This window comes from Lemur catta, chromosome 4, assembly GCF_020740605.2.
Source record: "Lemur catta isolate mLemCat1 chromosome 4, mLemCat1.pri, whole genome shotgun sequence".
In the NCBI taxonomy this organism is placed as follows: domain Eukaryota; kingdom Metazoa; phylum Chordata; class Mammalia; order Primates; family Lemuridae; genus Lemur; species Lemur catta.
The window spans coordinates 53,695,481-53,721,720 of NC_059131.1; the positions used below are offsets into that span (position 1 = coordinate 53,695,481).

The 26,240-nt window shown below is 41.0% G+C and overlaps 1 protein-coding gene across 7 annotated transcripts in view; it reads right to left on the bottom strand.

Annotated features, from left to right (window-relative positions):
• The window catches only part of AAK1 (AP2 associated kinase 1), a 158,622-nt gene that overhangs the window by 37,523 nt on the left and 94,859 nt on the right, over positions 1-26,240 (bottom strand). For all 7 annotated transcript variants that reach the window (XM_045549771.1, XM_045549776.1, XM_045549775.1 and 4 more), the window contains 11 exons: positions 24,391-24,512; positions 22,634-22,715; positions 22,017-22,149; positions 19,211-19,314; positions 15,595-15,674; positions 12,942-13,096; positions 11,322-11,617; positions 8,141-8,407; positions 3,757-3,986; positions 2,189-2,346; positions 520-624 (listed from right to left, as the gene is read on the bottom strand). In XM_045549771.1, the coding sequence (XP_045405727.1) occupies positions 520-624; positions 2,189-2,346; positions 3,757-3,986; positions 8,141-8,407; positions 11,322-11,617; positions 12,942-13,096; positions 15,595-15,674; positions 19,211-19,314; positions 22,017-22,149; positions 22,634-22,715; positions 24,391-24,512 (1,732 nt within the window). The remainder of the gene's footprint in view (positions 1-519; positions 625-2,188; positions 2,347-3,756; positions 3,987-8,140; positions 8,408-11,321; positions 11,618-12,941; positions 13,097-15,594; positions 15,675-19,210; positions 19,315-22,016; positions 22,150-22,633; positions 22,716-24,390; positions 24,513-26,240) is intronic.

Here is a 26,240-nt window from a genome sequence, read left to right on the forward strand (position 1 = left end):
TCCTGAAAGCACAAACACACAAAAATACAGCTTAGTAGAGCCTCAGATATAGAACAGAACATCTAATTCTTAGAACTCTTCAAGTCATCCAGAGAACCTTAGCAATTACAAGAGATTAACAAGTGCTGTTCCTCAAATTTAAAAATATCTGTGGCTGGTTCGAAGGTAGTAAGTTAACTTGACTGTTCACAGTCAGTTACAGATTGAACTCCTTGTTCTACTTTTTCCTCTTGTCACTATCACACTTGACTAGTTTTTACAAAAAAAAAAAAATCGCTTAAGACATGTCCATGGACTAGAGGGAACAAGTACTGTATGTTACTGCCAGGTCATCCTGTCACTTTAATTCAAACTGATTCTAGATCTTTCTGTATCCCTTTTTGATTGGAAAGCTTTTGAATAAGGAAAAATATAAGTTACTGCCGGGATTTAGGGCTCACTGTCATTCTAGAGTTATCTGTGGCATGGAAAACAGTGTGAAGGTAGTAACAGTGAGCCTCATGTATTTGCTATACTAACCGGTGCCAGCAGAAAATGAGGTCGTGGCAAAAGCATCACCTTGGGTTGATTGAAAGCCTGGGATCAAACTCTCGGCTGAGCCTCCGAGCTTCTCAGGATGTTTGCCTGGAGGGACAAAACACCACTCAGTTCATTCTAGCAGAATCCTGTGATCATACAAATGGTGGAGGTGAAGGGTACGCTCTGAACTGACTTCTGGACTTGACTGCATTTACTGCATTTATGGCAACACCTTGGCTATACAAAGGTCCTTGTCTAAGTCATTGCAATAACTGAGAGAACAGCTGAGAAAAAGAAGGAAATTGTTAAGAATCAAAAGAGATAGCACATCACTGGTTTTGTAAGATGAAAAGAGTTCTGAAGATTGGTTGCACAACAGTGCAAATAGACAACACTATTGAACTGTACACTTAAAAATTATTAATATGGTAATTTTTGTTATGCTTATTTTACAATTAAAAATTTTTTTAATAAATAAATATAACAGAAGAGAGAGAGAGAGCACAGAGCTAAAGCCCCAAATCTCAAGCATAGTACTCAGAGCAGAATGCCTCCAGCCCTCACTTGGAATCTATTTACTTTTATATAATTCTAATGAGTTTGATGATCTGTTTTTAATGTTGGAAGCAGTTTAGAAGAGCAAATGAGAAGAGAGAGAGGTAGAAATGGCAATAATGAGATGTTGTGAGGAATAGGCATAGTGACAGCAGCCTAATAATGTGAAAGCTGACAGCTGAACAGTCAGAAGAGAAACAGGAAATTATTAAAACTCGGAGGGGCTAGTTATTCAGGTACAAAAATACTACAGTTTTCTATAGTCCATGAAGGTATTTCTGTTTACAGCTCAGAACAATATCTAGCACACACAACAATGAAACTGAATTGTCAAAGAAAGTTAAATTCTATGCCCTGTACTGTATTTAAAAAGGCAGGAAAGTAATTGCGATTTTTAAAAGATTTCTGTAAAATAATAAGCTAAAGCTAAAATGTTTGGCCAATAATTCATTCAGTTCTGCTCATTTCTTTACTCTGTGCTCTTGCCTATATTGAGGGTCCTATTTTTGACCTGCGTATTATAGAATTTTTCCTGGGTGTATCTGTTGTTTTTCAAAATGTGCGCCTGTGTGTATGTGTGTGCGTGTCCTGCCTTCCAAATTAGACTATTTTTCGAGCAGAATTATATCTTCTATTTAGTTAATCTCCTTTCTGTGGTCAGTCAACGGTAATACGGAACTCTGATCATAATGAAAGATTCAGTGTCCATGTGAGGGCACACTCATGGACAAGCATTGACAACTTTTTGGGACAATAAACCCACCTAGGATGAGGGAACCATCACACTCCTCCCCGGAGTGACCATGCCCAATGCTATCATCTTGATCTATGCTACCAAATCTTTCCTAAAAGTCTCTTCCCTAAGTGTTCATAATCTCCTTGCCACCACCCACAGCAGATCAGAGTTTCCTGAAGGTGAAAAGACTTCAGTGCTCTGTTAAAAATGAAAACCAATTTGTATGCATACTTTGAAATCAAGCCTTTAAGGAAAGGCCTGAACCTACATTTTCACATGCATACCCTTCTAGAGTTAAGATTTATTCTAATTCCTGGTTATTTCTCAGCACAGAGAACTGACAATCAAGAAGTACAAAAGAGACAAAAACTTACTCACCTTCCCCCAGCTTGGCAAAGTCCTTGTTTAGCAGTTCTTCAGCTGTGAGTTTGGAGAAATTGTCATCATCAAAGGGATTCCATGTAGAACCTTCTGAAGGATTATAGACATTTTGCTGGGAGGTCCGAGGAGAGCCTGACGGAGTGGTAGTTGCAGACCTAGGTAGGTTCCCACCCCCGCGAAATAAAAAGACATATAAAAGTTGAACACAACAAAAAGGGTCAACTTATTTTCTCTTTATTTCAGGGTCAAATTCTTTTCTGAGTCAAACTACCATTTTCCACAGTGTTTTCCTAGAAGGGCTTTCCATGGCAACTGAATAGTTTCCACAGACACCCCTTCTACTTTGTGAAACTAATGTCTCTTTTTATTCATGACTCACTACCTCCTGCTATGTCTTTAATCTTGCTTGGTTTTTCGGTTTCATCTGCAAGTCCTTTCTGTTCAGGATCCAAAAGCAGCTTGTTCTTAGGCTTGTGCATCCTGTGGTGACCACCATAACTTATCCACAATAACTGACCCCTGGAAGGGCTGGGGCTGAGGCCTATTTAGGCTGGCTTCCATTTTTCAGGATCCAGCATGCATAGAACTAAGGGCTATCAGCATAATTAAAAGGAAATAAAGACAGTTACCACTATTTTATGGGTCCTAGGTATCATTACTTAATTTTCTTCTAAAGTCTCTCTTGAGACTTGAACTTTAGTGTGCATGGTTCCAAGAAAGCTAAGAGTCTGACATTCTATCTACTCCATGCTCATCAAAATCTACTTTATGTTAGGCACAGAGCCAGTCACCAAGTATCCAAAGGCTGAGTAAGGCATGGTCCTTGTCTTGGTGAACTCACAGGCTAGGTAGGCTAGACATACAAATAATTAATGATAATACAATGTGACAGCATCCTCAAAAAAAGGTCCAGACAAAATGATACATCCTATCATGGGAAGGGTCAAATAAAAGGTAACCTCTGGCATGGATCTTGATGAATAAATGAGCATTCATGAGCATGACAAGGAGGAGAGTGGCAGTCCTAGGAGAGGGCACAGGATGAATAAAGGGCTTGGGAAGGTGGAGACTGGCAGGTCCACCCATGTGATAACCTGCTGTGTTAACCAGGGGGTTCAGATAGCATCTGACAGGCAGCGGTGAACCAATGAAAAATTTTTAGCATGGAAAGATTTCATCAGATTAAGAGTTTAGAAAACACTCTGAAGAGCATGGAATGGATGAGAGAATGAAAACAGTGGGCCAAGTAGGAAGTTATTTATTTCTTTTAGAGACCAGGTCTTGCTATGTTGCCTGGGCTGGTCTCAAACTCCTAGCCTCAAGCAATCCTCCTGCCTTGGCCTCCAAAAGTGCTGGTATTACAGGTCTGAGCCACTGCGCCCAACTGTAAGTTATTTCTTAAGATTAGTATGGTCCATGCACTACAGGCAAATTCACAGTTGCTTATTAAACACAGATACACACTACTATACATACATCTACATACTTATGCAAAGAATCACATGGTAAGAGCCGAGGGCTGACCTTGCTCACAAAGGTAAGAACAAAGGGGAAGCACCACATACTTGGACTTGTTGAGACTGGCCTCAGCTGCAGCTGCCTGGAGCAGCTGGGTTGACTTGCTGGCTGGGACCCCAAAGACTGCACTGTGAGTGACGTCACTGAGAATCCTCCTGTGGCCAGCACGTTGGGTTTTGGGGGACGACGGAGGAGTGAGAGATCCAAGTTTCTGCCCCTGGGCAGCAGGTGGTGGGGTTGTCTGAACCTTTGGCTGTTGTCTTACTGGGGCTTGAATCTGTTAGGAAGAGAGATGGAAAGTGTTTCATTAAAAAAGAAAAAGAAAAGAAAAAGGAGAACAAATAGATAAGCACAACAAAAAAATGCCACGTGAGAGCTAACATGTAACTCAAATGACTAGTTTTATTAATAACACCCAGAAAGAAAAAACCAGGCTTTGACAATCTGAGCTGCAACTTTGAGACTGATACCAACATGGTATTAGCCTAGTTCTCACACATAAATTTCAATCATCATCAGCAATAATATACAGGGTAACCATATGCAATTCAGCCCAGAGCATAAGACTACAGAAGTTATTCCTAACTCTAAAGATCTAGATTTTATTAATATCTGAAATTTAGGACCACTTTCTGTTGCTGATGTCACATAGGAATTCATTCACAATGCTTCCAAAGGGCAGGCAGTAGATCCCATTACTACCATTAGAAGCCAATGAAGACAAACCTCCAGCAAAAACACATTTAAGCTGAATGATTTATGCTAAGAGACCCCTGACTGTCTGCCATAGCTGAGACCACTAGTGAGGAGTGACACAGATTCTACTGTGACTGATACATGGTAGTGCTTTTTTGTTTTGTTGTTAAGGCTCTTTATTTCATTGATGGGATGGGTATACAAGATCCTATTTCTACGGCACCCCTGAGAAAATGTACAGCAGTGGTTTAATGGGATTAACTTGTTCCAATCTTCAGTTTGGAAAGAGCATTGAAGAACAACAGGTAGTGAATACAATGAGAAGATAAAAAAGTTCCCGATGATGATTGAATTAATAACACAAGGACTCTTGAGATGTGGGCCATTTTCAGAACGCAGGCCAAACTGCCACCACTGAACAACAGACAGGTGGGAATAGCCTTATGACCATGAGTGGTCCTTCAGCGTAAGTCACCCATATCAAGGGAAATGAACAAAAAATATTAAGAAAGCCACAAAACCCCTTTCCTTAATGCTGTCAATCTAGAGATATAATGATTTGGGATAGTAAGTGCCCTGAGGATTTAACCATCCCTTCCTTCCAGTTTCTCATCTCAGATTAGAGCTGCCACCCCACACTGCAGCTCAGTCTCCCGTTTTGTGTCTACAAAGGCAGGCTCTGAGAGAGTTTAGGGAAACTGGAGTATCTGGTTATTTGCGTTCAGGATGCTTATAGCTCAGGATACTGACTTTTCTCATACCATCCTCAGGACCTGGAAAATTTATTGAGGTAGATTATGTACATGTGGCGATATACCAACCACTTCACCAACAGGCTGAAAAATACAATATAAGGGTCTAATATCAATCTAACTAAGCTTAGAAGGGTAAGAGCTGCCCCACTGAGGGAGAAGCAGAGTGCTCTGTGAAGAAGAGCTGAGCTCCGGCTCTACAACTTCCTTTGGGGGTCCAGAGTTGCCCCTATACCAGCCGGCTGAACACTAGCAGACAGGGGCCAGGGGCCTTTGAGGACATACTGGATTGGCTTATTTCATGAGACATTCATTACTCTAAAAAGGATACTTAACTGTTGAGTCCCTTTATTTTCAAGAGTCCACACTACTTGAAGAATACTTTTCCCTCCTCTTACCTATGTCTCCATATGCAGCACACTGAAGATCAGACGCCTCCGTCAGGACACCCCCCCTTATGACAGCAATCTGCTGACACAAAGCAGCACCCACCCTGCTCAGCTACTCCTCACAGCAACCCTGTCAGCCAGACAGTTGTATTTCCATTTAGAATAAAGAATGGGAGAGTTGAAAGGGACCTTAGAGAACACAGATTCCAACTTCCATACTTTAGAGGAGATGAGACCATGGCCCATCTGAGGTCACAAGGTTAACAGGAGGCAGAATCCGTGTCTCCTGACTGCTTACTCAGGACTCCTTTAGGCACCATGATGCCTCCTTACCCAAAAACAGGATTAGAAAAGGGGAGGAAGGAGAAACAGACCACAGGAGAAGGAGAAAAAAAGGCAGACTCCGATGTCTATCTTGTTCAAGGTTTTTAGAAAAAAACCCAAAATATGTAATTATAAAAGAAGTATAATCACACCAACAAATGTAAGAATACAGAGTAGAGATTTCTACTCCACCATTCTAATACAACTATTCTTATCTTTTTTTTGGTGCCTTATATTTAAGTCTCTATTCAAGTACAGACTTTTTCCATAATTTCACAACTCTTTTTTTTTTTTTTTGAGACAGGGTCTTGCTCTGTTGCTCAGGCTAGAGTGCAGTGGCATCATCATAGCTCACTGCAACCTCCAACTCCTGGGCTCAAGCAATCCTCCTGTCTCAGCACCCTAAGAATGCTAGGATTATAGGTGTGAGCCACCGTACTTTGCCCCACAACTCTTTTAATATTACCTATGAGCACTTTTTTTCATACTGTTATGTGACTTTATATCCATGATTTTTAATGGCTGCACAGCTGGGTTCCTAAACAACTTAGGCTGTTTTCATTCTTTGGGCTATTAGCAATAAGACTGCAATAAACATCTAGGGCATATGGCCATTTCCCCTTTGTTGATTATTGCTTCAAAATGGCTGCGAGCTATTCTTAACAGTCACTCGAGATAAGCCCTGCCAAGTGTCAGCAGAGACAGGGATGGGTGAAAGCTGGGAAGCTCTACAGCTCCTGGCCAAAGCACAGTCTGCTCCTGTTCCTTCTCTGTCCCCTAAACCAACTACCCCACAGCAAGTGTTCAAAGTACTTTTTCATCCAGAGAACATGGAGAAGGTTCACAATTCATTCCCAAGAAAGCAACACTTTCATCTAGAGAAAGCAGATGGGAACCTCATAAGAAGTGTAGTCAATAGTAGTTGATCACTATATCACCTTGGATGAGCATTTATTATTATTATCCTTAAACATGAATCAGGATTCTTTGGTTCTTGCCAGCTTTGCTAACATCAGTCCGTATGTCTTAGATAATCACTTTCTAATCTGGGCCTCAGTTTCCAATTCCATAACGAGAGGAGTGGACTGGATAATTAAGATTCCTTCTAGCTACATCATATAATAATTTTTCAAAAACTCTTTTTTCATGAACAAGAGGAACTTTATCTCTTGTTAAAAATACAGAGAGTAGCTGTCTACCACACGTCTGCAGGAAGACTGAGCTGCTTCAGAAACGAAGGTGTAAAGACACTGAACACACACTTAGCTGAGACTTAAAGAAGACAATCTATTTACGGCGCTGCTTCCTTTCGAAGGGATGTAGGTTTTCTGGTTTAAGATGGGCGACAAAATTCTATCCGAAATCAATCCTCAGAAAGATGGTTTCTTACTTTTCCTTCATTTGTCTAGTAGTTGGACTTCCCTGGGAATAAGAGAGTAGCTGTGATACTCTATTGGCTAGGTATGCAAAATGCCTTTTTCTATTACTATAAAATTCTCTCTCACTATTACAAAGAAATATCTGAGTACAGAATAAAAATCACTTATGAAAGGCCAAAGCACAATGTGCCTGAGTGTGTTGAAACTGTAAAGGTCAATCAGGAGAAGGGTTCTGATGCTATATTCAGCCAATATCTAAAAGTGAACATGACCAATTTCTAAATTGGCAAGATGGCTCAAATGATTGGATACTCAGATGCTCTGGTGCCCTGGGGAATTAAGCCGTGGCAGATGGTCCCAGGTAAGCGGGCCCTTAAAGGAAGCTGCATGGTAGACTTAAATGATGTGGCTAGTAATGCCATAGAGGACAAAGAATAAGCACAACACTTATCAGAGCTCAGGGTAAAGGTGGGGGCCACGTAAACCTCCTGAGACTGGAAAGGGCACGTGATCAAAGTGCCCCTTGAAGCAGGGAGAAGGACTAGCTCTAATCCTACTTGGGCCCTTGACTCCTCTACAGCGGCACTGACGGAGACAATGAACAGCTCTTTCTGCCAGCCTAATTTCAGAGTGGTAAATAAGAATGCTTTTCTTCATTAGTAGCCTAGAATCATTTTTTAAAAACCTCTGTCTTCTATAGAATACCTCATACTGCTCTTGGATATATCAAGAAAGGATCAAATATTTTTACCACTAGGATGGGAAGGCAACCTAGCCCTAGGTCAGAGGCCCCTCCTCATCAGCTGGTGCCACCTCTTTCCCGCCCTTTCCCTCGCCCTCGCTGCACAGTCCTCTTCTGCTTTTTTGTCGTGAGCCCTGGTTGATTCTTACCGCTGGCTCCTGGGCAGGGGCTGGCTGCGATGCTGCCGCCGGCTGCGCCTGGGGCTGCTGTGCTGCGGCCACAGCGGGCTTTTGCTGCAAGGCAGCCTGCTGAGTCATCAGCTGCTGTTGATGCAGGGCTGTGGCCAGCTGCTGCTGCTGCTGCTGTTGTTGCTGCTGGTAGAAGTTCTGTATCAGCTGCTGCTGAGAGCCTCCTTGAGCCACCACGGGGAACTGAGCAATCGCTGGCTGCTGGGGTGCTGGATGTACGGCTTGAAACTGAGCAGGAGAAAGCAGTAAGAAAGGAGGTGAATAAGGTCCTGTCCCAGGGCACCATTCACAAAAGCCAAATGTCTCAGTAACAACGAAAATCAGTGCTGAAGCCAAAGGCAAGGGCAGGTAGAAGTCTTTTAGCTAGGCCTGAAAGTTCATGATGGAAACTTCAGGGCATTACAATCAACACAGCAGCATCTTACGCTGCCAGGCACTACCCACTGCATACAGACTGCCCCTCCAAGGGGGTTTCCAGACCTGGCCTGAGGGAAGCTACCTGACTAAACACCACGTGCCTCCACAAGCTGGAGTGTAACAGAAATAATCCCTCTTAGACAGGGATTTGAAGTAGTCAAGATTAAAATGCTTCCCTACACAAATAGGAGGAAGCAATGACAACACTGAAAAGAATAACCTAAATGTTAACTCAGCTGTTAAGACTCATCTCAAGTCTTTCTGAAAATTATTTCCCCAGAGCTCTATTTTTTTAAAACTCTACCATCTTTAAACATTCAAAAATATTCACTATACTCTCTACAACACTTCACATGTGTCCCTCTAATCCCCACTGCTAGGAACTACATGCTAGGCACACAGAGTTCAAAACAAAGGCCTACTGATGAACAAAAGTTAAGCTTTTACCTTTGAACATCCCAAATACTGTTACTTAGTTATAGAGTTAATGGGAGGATATTGTTTGTGTACTGGGGCAAAGTTAAACGATTAACAAAGACGTAGACGTTAAAAAATAGCTGTCTATTTATAACAGCAACATGCTGGAAACAATCCAAATGTCTATAAACAGGAGACTGACTGAATGAACTATGACAGATATATCCTGAAGGATATATCAAATGCAACACTCTCAAGTTGTAAATAAGAATGAGTGATACCTTTATTTACGGCTTAGAAGAAATGGAATTTTGCAGATTTAACTTTGAAACTATGCAAATGTTTTATATATTCATAAAATTAAACCAAAATTTAAAAAGCAATAACTAAAAATCAAAAGCAAAATGAAGCAAATAAAAACCTGTGTATCAAATTGGCAGCTAAACTCCCCACAAAACAGTGTGCTAAAACATTCTAAAGGTAAAAAGGGCAAAGAAATCTTAAACTGTTTTCAGTGATCATATTGGTATTGCTATCTTAAAACCATAACTTAATTAACTATGTTAATGCTGTTGGGAAACAAGATTTTTTTTCAGATTAGAAAAATATAACAAAATCTAAATAGTTAAACAAAAATCCTGTAATTACAAATCTGAATAAGGAATACAAATCTGAATTCATAATGCATATTCTCTAACAAAACAAAACAAAATCAAACCAAACCAAACCTATTTTCTAACTTTCCACTGAGAAGGCCTGGAACCAACAACCAACCCATTAGCAAATAAGTATCTCCAGCACCAAAATGGTGGTTTCCCAATATCATTTCCATTAAAAAGAAACAGAGCACTTGAGAAAAATGGATGATTCCAGGTTGACGACAGAATCATCCTAGGACACAGCTTGTTACTCTAGATGGCAAGGAAACCATTAAGGACTACTGGTGTCACATCCAAAGGACCAGGAGCCAATCCGAAGAGACTTCCACTGGCCAAAGTTGGGATAATTTGAGCATCAAAATAAACAAAGTTTTAAAAACTACAATGTATTAAAAGATATCAAAAAAATAAATTAAAAAAATCATCTGAGTTGTGAGAACTTAATAAAAAGAATGGAAGATACCAAATATGTTAAAATCCATTCATAATGATACAAAACAAAACAAAACAAAACAAAACAAAAACCTCCCTATTCACCCTTGGATGATAATAGCGAACAAATGTATTATTCTGAAAACTGGTAAACAAACAGAAAGAATCAAGCATTTCTTCAGCCTTTTGTGTACAAACAGTAGGTTAAGGTAACTAAAGAGTTGATGAATAAATTTCTTCATAGAACAAATCCAGCCCCTAGATGAGGAGGGAATCTAGGATATCATTTTGCCATCCCTAACGTAATTAATGTACTTGGGAAATAATCAGCAATAGCTACTATGCTAATGAGGAACACTAAATAAACAGAGCAGACAAGCAACACCTAAGCACACTAATTGACCTTCATATTAACAGTAGAGGACAACTAGGCATTGTAGGCCTCCTCATGTGACATACAGGAAGAACAAAGAACTATCAAACAATCGAATATTGAATAAGCCTCAAGAAATGACCAGTTTACACAGAAGGTGGTCAAGCATATCAAACAACACCATAGGGATGTAATCAGCCAGACCTAGAGTGCAGAAAATTCTACAGGACAAACAATCCAGTTTCTGAAAAAAAAAAAAAAAAAAGAAGAAAATGGCAAAGATGGAAAAATGAGGGAGAGGGAACCTATAGATAAAGGGGGACTTAAAAGATACATCAATCATTATGAGTATGTTCACAGTAAGAAATGTGAAAGAATATATGAAAAGATAATGGAAAATAATATATGCCAACTAAATACTAGATATGGATCTTGATTGGATGGATACTGAATCAAATAAACCAACTTAAATTATCAGACATCAGAAATAATTAAACATTACTGGATATTTGATGATAATAATAAGTTATTGTTATTTTTCCCCAGCATGATAATAGTGTTCTAGTTATGTTAGAAAGGAGAAGAAGAAAAAAATTCCTTACTAGAAATTCATCAATCAGATGATGAATTCTTCGTGGCCTGAGAAGAAAGGTGAAAGGGGTGTGCTAGATCCACTTCTCAGTGCCTTAGTATCTACGTCTATGAGAAACGATGATGCAATGGCTAGTGGCTCCCTGTCCTCCCAGAGCTTGTCAAGGAAGATGCATATACCTAGTGGGCCTCTTCACAGGCATGACTCTTACGTGCAAAGCAGGGGTCACGCTTTACACTCTGACCACCTTACCTGCTGAGTCTGGGCCTGCTGCTGCTGCTGCTGCTGGTAGAATGTGCCTGCTGGCTGCTGTGGTGGTGGCGGTGGCTGCTGCGGCTGCTGCTGCTGCTTGAGGAAGAGTTGCTGCTGGTGCTGGGGTGTGGCCTGGGCCTGAGTGGACAGACCCTGGGCCTGAGTGGAAGGCGTCTGCTGTGGGGTGGGCGGAGCCTGTGGCTGCTTGGCCTGAGGTTGTGGCAGAGGCTGGCTGGGTGGGGGTTGGGTTTTTGGTTGGGGAACACTAGCTAAAAGGCCAGGCTGATTGCTGGGTCCTGCAATGAGAATAAAATCCACATAACGGCTCAAAATTCATCCAGACAAAAACGGCTTCCTGTCTTGCAAAGCAATAAAGAGGGGATGACAGGTGGGCACAGTATCTATCCCAAGATCCATGTGCTGGTGTCTTTCCACATGCTCTGTCCCACCTGGAATGTCTTTCCATCTTCTTGCTAAACTATATGTTTCACATTTTTCAAAACAAGATGCAACAACAATGTTCAATACTTGCCTCCTTCAGAAAGTCTTCCCTTATCCCATCATCCCATTTAGTCAATTATTCCAAGTATCTACATATTCAACTGGCCTTTGATGCTACTGAACACAAACACAGGCTTTGCACCTGCTGGCATGCTGCATGACACAAGCATTCTTTGATATTTTATATATAGTTCATCCCAGGCTGGATGTGTAGCTGTAAGTAGATGGCCACCAAATTCACCAAAAGCAGCTTTCTGGTAGGGGAAGTGATGGTTGTGTTCAGTTATTTGATATTGTGGATCAATCCTCTTTATGAAACAAAGCTCACTAATCTCATTAGAAACAGAATACCAAAACATGGAGGGGTGACAGAGACTTCAAGAGACAAAGCATTAAAAAAACAATGTATCTCTGTGAGTGTCAAAACAGGTGAGTTTGCTTCTTCAGAGGCAAAAAGAAGTGCATGTAGGCTCACGCCTGTAATCCTAGCACTCTGGGAGGCTGAGGCGGGTGGATCGCTCGAGGTCAGGAGTTCGAGACCAGCCTGAGCAAGAGTGAGACCCCATCTCTACTAAAAAGTAGAAAGAAAATTATCTGGCCAACTAAAAATATATATACAAAAAAATTAACCGGGCATGGTGGTGCATGTCTGTAGTCCCAGCTACTCGGGAGGCTGAGGCAGTAGGATCGCTTAAGCACAGGAGTTTGAGGTTGCTGTGAGCTAGGATGATGCCACGGCCCTCACTCTAGCCCTGGCAACAGAGTGAGACTCTGTCTCAAAAAAAAAAAAAAAAAAAAAAAGAAGTGCATGAAAATAAAGAGGAAGGTATGGGATAAATGGACCAAAACAAAATCTGGGCCAAGACTAGAAAAAATAGAGATAACAGGCTTCAGTGGTCTTAGAGATCCAACTCAGAATTCAATGAGAGGTCTCCCCTTTTACCAGCCATTTGCCATAGACTTTCAATAGCAGCTCACTTCCTGTTGCTGAAGGAAAATCATTATTTTTTATATGCCTCTGGATTCCATTCCTAAGGCAAAACCAGGCTTTCCAAGACTTCCCTGTTATCCAGGATAATGAAGAGGTAGACCGAGTTTCAAACTAATCTAGTTCCTGACCTGCAGCCTGAGGTGGGGGCTGAACCGTTGCCCTCTTCCGAGGTGTCAGGGCTGGCTGGATGGGAAGGATTCCTGGGTTCGGCTGAGTCTGCCCAGCTTTAGGCCTCTGACGGGGTGCAATTGAAGTCTCTGTGGTGGGAATGGGATCCGTCAGTCTAGAAAGGGAAAAGAAAAAGATTCACGTTAAAGTGTGGAAAACGGGAGGGGCAGGCAGAGCACATGATGCTTTCCCTTCAACATTCATCCAAACCTTCCAGATCTGCTGCTTGGAACTGGAATGCTGCCATATTGATCCATGCCGTCATGGCTACACTGTAGGGACAGGAGAGTGGTAAGCTTGGAGAAGTCTGCATCCCTGAGGGCTTCATGGAGCAGAACTGCCATACTTGCCATGGACCTCCAGACTTTGTTTACTTGAGAGAAAAAAACAAACATCTATCTTCTATAAGACACTGTCGTTTTGAACTTTCTGAAACTCCCAGCCAAATCTAATCCAGACTGACACAGAGAAGATGGCTGTGTGGTCTGCTTGCTCCTTGTGATGGTGCGGAAGCCCAGGTGCTACCTTCCATTCATTTATAGTGGTCCAGGCAGCTGGCTACTACCTAACTCAGATCAGAGGTGGCTGTCCTTTGAAACTGCGTTTTAGGGACTGTACCTGAGGTTAGGCCAAAATAAACAAGTTTCATGAATACTTCCAAAGTATGCTTTGCCAAAACATTTTCAAAACAGCCTCCATAAAATGGAAAGCAGGAAGCAAAGCAGCTGGCTCCACATCCTTCCCCATGACAAAACTCCAAGGTATGTCAATCCTGGACCCAGAAACTTCTTACTAGCATCCTGTTAAAGGGATGCACTTGTTGGATGGGGAATTGGTAATAGAAAGGCTACCACATAGGCTATAACCCAGGGAAAGGAGGTGGGAAGGAAAATGGGACAGATATTGGAGAAGACAAAGATGTAAGAAAGAAAAAGCTAAGGGTGACAGAGGTGAACAGACTTCTGTACAAATCCAAATGCAAGAACCTCACACTGGTCTTACCCTGAGGGGGACATCTTAGAAACAATGGGATATGGAGTAGAGAAAACTATATTTGAGCTCGCGCTCTCCACTAACTAACTGCGTGATAGTGGGCATGTCATTTAACCTCTTTCAGCTGTGGATTCCTTATGTGTAAAATGGAGAAACAAACATAACCCTACATCATAAGGCAGATGTGAACATCAAATGTATCAATAACTACAAGTGTTTTATAAACTGTAGAATGTCTAAAATGTCAGTTTGTATGGACTTCCATGTGTGTGCTTTGTGGGAACAAGGAAAGGGATCCCTGCTTAGCCTCACTATATACCATGTTTGAGTCTAGTACAAGATGGCCATAAACCCAAAAGACTAAGCTAATTAAATCAGTCCCAAAGCCAACTCTCAAAGAGGTGAGTATGGCAGAATTACTATTAAGAAATGGACAGACTACAAAGTAACAAGTTTTGCTTGTTAAGCAAGTTTGCTATGTTTATTAAAAACCAACGTCTCATTGCTTTAGAGCCACATCTGGAATAACTCTATATATACAGCATATAGAACATTCAATACATAGTCAAGAATTTTTAAAAATACGTATTTTACTGTTCTATTAAAATTCACATATTCCCATCCAGGGTACTTTGTTGACACAGTTTGCTGCTAACAATTCCTTGCCAAGGTAGGGTGGTTGAAAAAGAGGGGTCTAAACATCTCCTGGGCTACCTCCACAATTTGCCATTTGGAAGGTTTGGCAGCCAGGACAATGTACCTTGCAGACCTTCATCTACAGGCGGCATAAAAGACCAATGCCCCAGCTGCTGTGTCCCCAAATCCACTGCCATGTTGGCCCCTGAGGCCACACTTCCCATAGGTTGCTCCCAGCCTTAATATCTAGCCATATGGACTCCTGGGAGACAGGGGATACCTCTGCTGGCTGACTTTGGCACAAAGACTCTCCGACACCTTTGACAGGCCTTTCTTAAATTGTGTGAGAGTTCAGGTCACTTCAGCCCATGCTTCTCCTCACTCTCTCTGGGTCACACTTGCATTGCCCTCTGATGGCCCTCCCAGCCTTTCTGGGCTCTTTTCTTTCACATGGGCATTTCCCCAAATAACATCTTTGCTTGTTTAATCTTCTCTTGGTATCTGCTTCTTAGAAGACCCTAGGTTGTATACACCATGATTAAGACCCACAGGGTCTTTTGCTATTCAGGGACTCTGTGCTTTGACCTGCACTCTGCTAATGTGGCCGGAGTCATAGAAAGTAAGAAGGAAAGATAGGTTGACGATTAGGGTGGTGAATGAGGCTAATCAAAAGCCACGTTTTGGACCTTCTTGTTCTATTGACATTTAAAGTCTGCTGTTGCCACATCTCTGAATGCCCCTGCGCCTATTGCCATGTAAAGGAAACAGCTGTAGATTCTCGATTCTCTTTCAAACGAGATCGCAATATTTCATTATATTGCTTTTGCATCCCCAAAGAACAGTTTCTGCCTAGTGGGGACAGAGCTTGCCTTCCTGGTCTATGCAGCCTCTGGTCACGGCAGCTAAGAATAAAAAACACAAGGCATCCTCCCCTGCTGCTGTGGCAATTAAAGCAGAACACGTGCTCATGAAGGCATTTCTTACCTGGCCTTTGGCTGGGTCTTTTTTGCAGCTGCCTCACTGGCTTTCACTGGTTCAGGAAGCTTTGCAGGAATGGGAGAGTTCTATAGAATTTAAAGGAAAAAATGGACATCACAGATTAAAGAAAAGAATAACCACCTAACCAGAACTCTGAGCTGGTAGAAATACATTTTGGGATCTTCTGGAGCAGCTTGCAGGCCCTGAGCTCTGTCTAGTGGAGGGAAGGAAAGATAACCAAATGCACATCAGACTCAGCTGCAATCAGGGAGCAAAGTATCTGAGAAGAGGAGAGAGCTGCCTGCATGCAGCACATTCTCCCTGATCAAGCTCCACCTTCTGTACCAGGCTGAGCTCACTGGAGCTTGAGTTCAGTACCCATCTCCTCCTATAGCACAGTTTAGAAGTGATGTTATGAAAAGAATGGGAAGGACATGTCTGTAACTGGTATTATTCAAGCTCCCAGCCAGATCTTAGAGAAGTTAGAGCTGATCGGTCTGTCAAACCAGGGTGCACTCAGTCTGCTAGTTACAATGCTAGGAGAAAACCACAGCCACCAGATATGTATGGTTGCTGCGCCAACACCTATTCCCGACTGTGTGAGGCACTACTCAATCCACAAGTCAAGCAAAGTTCCTCTAGCTTGAGTTGTGTATCATCTACCATCCAATGTCACCACTTGAGGGAGTAGCAGTTAGCTGTCCCTAACCACAAAACAAATGCTTGCCACTACTGAGCGAGTACCAAATGACATGAGACTTGTGAAGTTTACTTTTTAAAAACTAGTTACCAATCTGAATGCTTCCAATTATATTACACATTATTTAACTTCATGAATGGGAAAATGGGACTAGAAAAGAAAATACGGTCACATTAGGTAACTGTACAGTATCCCTTCTTTCAATCTGGGAAACCTGACAAACAGAATACTAGTTATAAAACTGGCTTGTTAGGAGGGTCCCCTTATTTTCTTCATGTTTCCAGGTGGGGGGATTTCTGCTGGAAAACATCTCCTAGTATTTCCTCCACCCTTCAAGCATCCCTCTTCAAAGGGAGAAGAGAAACTTATTTGACTGATAAGACTGGGAGAAAAAAGTGAGCTGGTCTGGTTCGCCCTTGCCTTCACTCCTTTATGGAAGTGCCAATCCCTCAGGAATCAGGCATTTACACCTCTGTCATGTGGACCTAGTGTTAGCAAGCCTGACTGGTCAGGCTATGTCCTCCAACACAACCTTATTAGTAATAAGGCCAATATTCTAAGCTCCATCTGAATGAGTCCCACATCTGATTGTAAATATGGGGATGAAAGAGGAGTTATTTATCAACACTGTCAAGCTCCAATACTGACATCAAAAGTTCACTATTGGAGACACTAACAAGAAAGTTTCAGAATAGAATCTACTTATTACAGCCATTAGTAAAATATTAAAGAGAATTGAATATGACATAAAAAATATGCAAAGATCGTGGGGAAAAAAAGGTATTTGCAAGCATTTTGCTTTTTTTTTTTTTTTTTTCCGGACAGAGTCTTGCTCTGTCACCCCAGCTAGAGTGCAGTGGCATCATCATAGCTCATTGCAACCTCAAACTCCTCAGCTCAAGCCATCCTTGTCTCAACCTCCCAAATAGCTGGGGATACAGGCCTGTGCCCACATGCCCGGCTAACTTTTTCCATTTTTAGTAGAGACGGGGTCTCACTCTTGCTCAGGCTGATCTTGAACTCCTGACCTCAAGTGATCCTCCTGCTTTGGCCACCCAAAGTGCCAAGATTACAGGCATGAGCACCCACACCTGGCCAGTATTTTACTATTAAAACTGTGAGCGCATAGTTTAGGATTAGTAAGTATAGAAAACATTCTTATAGCCTGATGTGTTGGGAAGGTAGAGAAAGGAGTGTGATTATTAAGTATGAAATGTCCAATTTCCTTAAGTACTAAGTTTGACAGCTGATATCTCTGACATTTCACTTTGACACTTCTTGTTTTATTTTTACTGTGAAGGTACATCCTCAGTCTTTTAAATGCACAGTTTGGCTTGTGGTTATTTTTCAAAATTTTTTAGAGCAATTTTTGTGAAACCATGTATTAGTCAAAAATTCATGTTATTTTTGAATATGCATTCCGTTGTGGAACCAATACAGCGCAGACAGGTCGAAATATCAACGAAGTGTTTGGGAAGGATGTGGCTAATGAATGCACAGTACGGTGACGGTTTGAGAAGTTCTGTTATGGTGATTTTAATCTTGAAAATGAGCCATGTTAGCGACCCAAGACCAAGGTGGATAATGATGAGCTGGAAGCTGTAGTGGAAGCGAATCCATCTCAACCTATGAGTGAATTGGCAGCAAGGTTTGATGTTACTATTCCAACAATATTGGACCCTTTGAAACAAATTGGCAAGGTAAAGAAGCTGGATAGATGGGTATTGCATGAATTAAATGAGCATCAGAAGAGAAATCATCTCAAAGCTTGCCTTTCTTTGCTGTCATGACATAAAGGTGAATCATTTCTACATTGTATTTTTATGTGTAATGAAAAATAGATTCTTTTTGACAGTCGCAAGCGTTTGGCATAATGGTTAGATAAAGTTGAAGTACCAAAACAGTCCAAAACCAAATATTCATCAAAAAAAGCTAATGGTGTCAGTTTGGTGGTCCAGCGCTGGTTTTTATCTGTTCCAGCTTCATGAAATCTGGTCAGTCGATTACAGCAGATGTCTACTGCAACCAGTTCAACAAAATGATGAGGATGCTTGTGACTAAGCAGCTGAGATTGGTCAACAGACATAGGCCAATACTCTTGCAATACAACGCTTGACCACATATCACACAAACAATGCTGCTCACACTACAGCAGCTGGACTTGGAAACTCTCTGTCTTCAACACCTTGCACCACTGACTACCACTTCTTCCAGGTATTGGTTTATTCTTGCAAGGAAAAATATTCAGTTCTCAACAAGCTATGGAAAACGCCTTCTGTGATTTCATTGACACTCGCACTCCAGGCTTCTTTGCTGCTGCCATAAACAAGCTACCGTTAAGATGGCAAAACTGTGTTGATAGTTTAGGCACATACTTTAATTGTACTGCTTCTTGTTTGAGATATAACAAAGTACACATTTGATTCACATTTGATTCAAAATCGGACATTTCATATTTAATGACCTAATAGATGGCCAATAGCAGAAGCAAAATCAAGAAAGCTCTGCTGCAAGGAAGGAGAAAAGGGACAACGGGCTTAAATTCCAACAGACATGAGGGCAAGTCCAAAGTCTTGCCTCAGGAAAGCAGCTGCCTAATCACCTCTAGGTAAAATAATAGGCACGTGGCTCTCAGTGAACTGTAAAAGTCGACAAGACATGAAGTTGGTCAATCTTCACCCAAAGTGTTCAATTCAATCCCTAGGGATTGTTCAGTATAATTGCCTCAGTTTTATAATTAAATTCCATGGGAAGATTGGATTCCCTTTATAGCAACTGCTTCATAGTTAGCTTTGTTTGAATGCTCCCTGGTAAGTAAAGCAAGGGACATCTATATTCATTTAAACAGATGATTAACACCCTAGGAAATCAAAATGGCAATTTGATGACATTTATCTCCATTAAAAAGCACCGCTCACATACCTGTACATTTGGAATTGGGCATTCTTTCTTGAGTAGTTTAAATGAGAAGTAGGAGACCTGGTAAATATCTGGCCTTTTGTCGGGGTCTGGTTCCAACATATACCCTAAAACAAACGTAAGTGAAGTTAATATCCCAACAGTTATTATGTTAGCTAGGAAGAATAATTTCTATCTCTACTACCAAAATTTTGCTGTTTTTACATTTTTATTTCTCATAAAAGTCAGGTATACAATTAACCCTTTCCCTCCCCTCTCAGAGAAGCTCTAGCTTTCCTGAAATATTTACTATCCACAAGAAAATAAAGTATTTGAATTGTATCAAAGACACTTGAAGTTCATATTCTATGCCTTGCACAACAGCAACTCAAGCTCTCAGTGTGAAAGTTACTACCTTCATATTCTGATACCTAGGTTACATGTTCTTACTTTTGTCTGGCTTTCTTGGTTCATACTATCTCGCTAAACAAATGACTATTCTTGACAATTATAACCAAAACCCAAACTTCAAGAATTTACTTACTATTCTTTTATTGGAGATATTAGCTAGTTTCAAGTTTAAAAGAAATTATCAAGTAACACATACATAATCTACTTTTATGGTGCCCTAGAGATCACCTGTCTATTTCCAGGTTCTTTAAGCTTCTGCCTCTCTGAAGCTGGCAAAATCCTCAGGAAAAAAATCTTTAAGAAGACACACAAACATATACCTATATATAAACAACAATGCATGGCCGTTTATTGCTTAAGTAATAAAATGAATGATTTGGACACTAAGTTCAGAAAAAAATCAGTGAGGCTGCAGTCTTGTGAAGGCCTTGCAGAAGACACAGCACTTGAAGTGGTCCCTGAAGGCAGGGCAGAATTTAGTTAGTCAGGGAGAAAACAGAAAAAAAGACATTCTAAGTGAGAGAACAGTCTGAGCAAAGAAGGACTTGGAGAAGGATGAAAATGCTCTGCTACAAGGAAACAGAGGAACCAGGGGGGCAGGGTAGAGAGAAGGTTGGGTGGGTGGGATGGAAACAGTGTATGAAAGGTCTTAAATGCCATGCTAAGAATCTGGGCCCTACTGTGGGACCACTGGCAAGCTGCTGAAGTCTCCTAAACAAGGACATGAGGTGGTGACGTTTTATAAGATGAATCTTTTGGTGAGGGTATATTGGATAGACTGAAGAGGAAGGAGAGAAGGTGGTGGCCAGTCCAGGCATGAGCTGACAGTCTACACTAAATAGACTCTGTATACATACAGAGTATATATTACGATGACAGTGATGAGAGTATAAAGAATGTAATGAAAACAGTAGAAACTCCAAAACAAACAAACAAAATACAGCTGAGGAAATCAGTAATTCTTCTCTCTCTTGCTAGCCAGATCCAAAAAAATCTTAAATTTCATTCAGTCAAGCTTGAATGGTGATACCACTGGAAGAAACTGAAAAAAAGGAGTGGGGACCTTTTACTGGGGATAAAAAGAAGTGGGGCCAACAATGATAAATTTAATTTTAGACCTGTGAGTTTAGGGTGATAGTGAAACTGTCAAATAGTTTGTAAACTGAAATAGTTTGGGAAAGATATAGACAGTCAGAAACATGGTCATATGACTTTATAGACAATCACAAAGAGTTGTTTTTCCCAATATGAATTTATTGCGCAAATGTTAGAAAAATTAGCAAAAAATTCTACCAGTCTAACATCAAATTTGGCCATTTTCCCATATTTCCTGCCAATCTCATTTACATAGCTGCAATTCTAATGTAGATATAATGCTTTACCTCTGAAAACAATCCAACAATCATTAAATGCCATACTCTATTCCTTTAAATACCTTCCATTTTTTGCTCAACAAATGGTAGAGGCTGATAGACAAAACTGGCACAGTGGAATGGGTAGTCACTTAAAAGCTGTAACTATGTTAACTTGGGTAAGTTACTTATATTTTCTCAGCCTTAGTTGCCTCATTTGCATAATGGGGATAATTATACTTAATATATAAAGGGTTTTAAGAATCAAAGGAGGTATAAACAGGCCCTCAACAAATGTCAGATACTCCACCTACATTTGCTACTCCTATTTTTTCCAGTGTATCCCCATCCACGACCCAAAGTGGGTTGCTCTGGACTTATAATCCATAATCGCTAAAATTTAGATACCAAATGTCTTGACCAATGTGAAAAGATAACAAAAATATCTGTTTGTTTAGCATTTTAGTACAGGGGCTTGTGCAAAGACTACTTATTCTGCCATCTGGTTAATGAATGTTAGCACATATGCTTGCTATGATGATACAAAAGAGTGGGGAATCTTAGGACTATTTTCAACAAAGCATTAAGTTTAGATGCTTGTTATTAAAACCCCGTGATTAACCTAAATGAGAGGAAAAACCTGGTTCCGTGGAGTTATATAGTCTTAATTATGTATTCACTTCAGTCAATGCACTGCAATCATTTTCATTTGAGTTGCTTCCAGTTTTGCAAAGATGAATTTCTTATCACTTGATATGAGTCAGCTGGACTCCTTTGGTACCAGAGCTTTCAGAGACTGCAACAGAACATGGCAGTACTGTACTGTTCAAAGCACAGTTAGGATTTCTGCTTAGACAGCAGGCTCAGGTGTGAAACTGAGTTTAGATTTCTAACAAAAAGGTCCACTGCTCTAATTAGACACGGTTACATTATCTTTGGATTTCCAACCATTATCAACTAATTATCTTTGCACCCAATCTATTACTCCTGGAATCTCATCATTGTCCTCTGATTCATTCCTAGTGATTAGACATAAAAATATGAAACTAGAAACTTGAAATACTTACTAATTAGGCAGTGCATGTCTTGAGAATACCGAGAGTTATCAGGAATTGTGAAGTTTCCATCACAAATTGCCACCTGACTCTCCCCAAATGGCAAAGTGAAGTAGCATAGCTTATACAACAAACATCCAAGAGCCTAAAAAAATAAAGATAGCAGATTGCTACTAGTGCTTTATTTGCCATGACTGTAAATGGATGTAATGAGAGATACTGGTACCATCCATATTTATTAGCATATATAAAAAGTATACACCATTAATCTATTAGAAACTTGAATTAGTACCCAATGCCACTGTTTAGTAGCTGAGTTACATTGTTTCTACCATTATTATCAAATTATGCTCCAGTAAAGACCAAATATTTTACTTGTTTTACTCTTAAGAACTAGTAACATATATGCGAAAAACACTTGAATAATTTTCAGAGCTTGGAAGTAATTTTCTTTATCATGCTTTCAGAAGCAGTGGCTGGTCCCCTCACATCAAGAACAACTTTGAGGGATAAGGAGACAATGATATGGTACAGTAGCCACTGTGCTTTAGCACTATCTGCATTAAACTTGGGAGTTCAGAATCAAGACTACTGATATCTGAGGTGTGCACAGGTTACTTGACACCTACCCAAATGTCTGCCTTCGTAGTGATGATTTTGCCACTGTACAGGTTGACCATTTCTGGTGCTCGATAGGACAGTGTTGTGTATCTACAATCAAGAGATTCATTTTTTGTTAAATATGTCAAGGCTATAATTAAAAACCAGGAGAAGAAATACTTTTTTTTTTTTTTTACATTAAAGGAATCCCTGGGGCTGGGTGCGGTGGCTCACGCCTGTAACCCTAGCACTCTGGGAGGCTGAGGTGGGAGGATTGCTTGAGGTCAGGAGTTCGAGACCACTCTGAGCAAGAGTGAGACCCTATCTCTACTAAAAATAGAAAGAAATATATAGAAAAAAAATTAGCTGGGCATGGTGGCACATGCCTGTAGTCCCAGCTACTCGGGAGGCTGAGGCAGAATGATTGCTTGAGCCCAGCAGTTTGAGATTGCTGTGAGCTAGGCTGATGCCATGGCACTCTACCCCGGGCAACAAAGCGAGACTCTGTTAAAAAAAAAAAAAAAAGAATCCCTGGGAGAAATCTCCAGAAGAGAGTAAGAAATATTAGTGCAGATAAAATGAAAGGCTGTCCTTGGTACAATCATGTCATCACACCATGGCCCTCTGGCAGCAGTCCTTCTAGTCTATGAATATGTGGGGACCCAGACACTAATGCACTAAATAAAGTCTAAAAGCAATTTTTCCTGGGTCCTCAAATGACAAAATCTTCTCCTATAAATTCTTGTTACCTGAAACTGTATTTTGTTGATGTGTTTTCAAAAATAATAAACCTTTTAAATGTGACTCAACATAGAGATGCAATAGTGGCTGGGATATTCTGGAGAACAGCAGAAAGTGGGCCCTGGCTAGTGTGCATTCGGGGGTGGGGTGGGATCAAGAGCGCTTCATCTTTGCTCCTGGAATAGATAGGGCTGAAACAACAGTTATTCTCTTATCTTTGGCTCAAGAAAAAAGCAGTATAAGCATATCCTCAAAGTGAGGGTCTTGGAGTTACCAAGCATGTAATTTGTACTGCTTGAGTCTCTAGATCCCAGATGGGACTGGTTTAGGCATCCATCAGGGCCTTGCACCAGCAGTCTTCATGCCCCAAGCTTGGTTGCCTGGAGTGACACATGGAAGGACAGATCAGGATGTAAGTGTGCAGGCTAGACTGTTGATTTATTACCAGTAGCAGTGAGTGCTGCTGCCTGTGAAAAATCCAACACTGTGGACATGGGGGAAAATCGGTCAGCTTTTACTAGAGTCACAAATCTAAAGAAATTTTGTCTCATGGAAGTCAGTGATTCAATATCTGCAGAGACTTCAATAACCCTACTCACCATTAATTCTACTGTCTTATGACCAAGAAGGAAGCAGCAATTTAGGGTTCAGCAAAAAGCACATTTGTTTGACTGATAATGTCCTGGTTGTTGCGATCACACTTAAAAACACCATAGTACTTTTACGTTGTGTACATTACTTGGCTTTTTATGGGATATGTGACATCGTAAATCAAAATCTCTAAGTACAACGACCACAGGACCATTGACAAAGTGCTCTAAGATTCCTTCCCTTTACTCTACTGATGAATGCTTGTGAACTGCTCCTCTCTCCCCACCATCCTTCACTTGAAGTCAGACAACCCAATCATGAACACAAGGCTCTGAGACAGAGGACAACTGACTAGCACCATTCTCTTCCCACCCCGACCTTCTCATCCACAAACTGAAAGTAAAGTTGCTCATCTGATAATGGACAAAACTCCAAGAAAGGAATAAAAGCTTACTTCTTAATCTCATCTTCTACTGCGTTGACTCCCTCAGTTTGTGGATTCTGGAATTTGTTGGTGGCACTTCCAAAGTCACACAAGACATAGTGGCCTCGGTCATGCAAGAGGATATTTTCAACCTGAAAAAGATTCCCCAATCACCCATTCCAAGATATCATTTAGTAATGCATGTGAAAATTTGGTTTCACAGTCATTTAAATAAAATGCTTTATTTCTGGCAACCTCATTAATGTGCACAGGAAAGTTACTTGCCTCCAAGTATCTCAATAGGGGTCATCCAAGAACAAAAGGAGATGCACAGTAACGGGGAAAAGAGGGTGGGGAGGACAAAAAGAAGAAACTCTACAGTAGGGGAAGCAAGAGTCCCATTTTTTAAAATTTCTAGCCACATTTCTCACCTCTGCAGAAACAGGCCTCATGTTTTCAAGCCTCCGTACCTTTGTTCTTGTTCTTGTTTCAGGCTAGGATGCTCTCCACAATCCCCACCTCTTTATTCAACTATCAAAATCCCATTTCAAACCCCAGGGCAAACGCCACATCCTTTTTGAAGCCTTCCCAGGCCCCCACTCAGACAAGTGTCATTCCTTCCCTATTGTCCTTCAGTGTTTCAATTCTTCCATGAAAGTCAAGTTATTCCACGTGGATCTTATAAGTACATATATCAATGTCTTTACTACACCAAGTTAAGATATTCAGAATTAATATGTTTTACATTTTAGTTATTTCTCAAAGAGATAAAATGCCTGGGGATAAATGGGCAGTTTTCCTATTAAAGCATTACCCTAATTTTTTAATAAATGAATTCTTTCAGCAGTGAGTCAGGAGTTCTAGGTAGCAGGGAGCATAAAAAGATGAACACCTAGGCCGGGCGCGGTGGCTCACACCTGTAATCCTAGCACTCTGGGAGGCCGAGGTGGGTGGATCACTCAAGGTCAGGAGTTCAAGACCAGCCTGAGCAAGAGCGAGACCCCGTCTCTACTAAAAAAATAGAAAGAAATTATCTGGCCAACTAAAATACATATAGCAAAAATTAGCCGGGCATGGTGGTGCATGCCTGTAGTCCCAGCTACTCGGGAGGCTGAGGCAGTAGGATCGCTTAAGCCCAGGAGTTTGAGGTCGCTGTGAGCTAGGCTAACGCCACGGCACTTACTCTAGCCCGGGCAACAAAGCGAGATGCTGTCTCAAAAAAAAAAAAAAAAAAAAAGATGAACACCTAGAGAAATCCCTGGTATCAATGGACTCTACCAAGAAAATCCCAACTCCAAAATAGCAGGCACTGTGTACTCAAGGTATACTGATTAATTTTTGGTCTAGGTGAACTGAGCTGACTAGTATGCTGGAGGACAGACCTGGCTATGCGTGGGCAGTAAAATGGCAGCCACAAAATCCTGTTAGGGCAATAAGACTGTAGTCTCCATGGTCTTTTGTCTTCAGCCTTCCAAAGACTGACCACCTTTGGAAAACAGAGGCGACAGTAGACTATAAGCTCCTTAAAGACAAGTATCATCTTGTAATCATATTCGTAGTCTTCTCTACCCAGTGCCTAACATAGTGCTTGGTGCAGCAAATGTTTGTTGAATGGAAAAAAACAAAAAAAACAGAAACAGTGTGTGTGTGTACATGCATGTGCGTGTACATGCACACTGCTCTGTCAGGAGCAACATGGAGCCCACCAAATACCCAGGCCCTACTACTGTACTACTACTGGTACTTTTAATAATATCTGGCCATTTATAATGGTTGTGAATTCCTATACTTGTTTCTACACTTTCTTTTAATTCTTGTAAAAATTACATTAAGTATATTTTATAGTCTGTATCTGCCAATTCCAGTATCTGAAGTCTTTG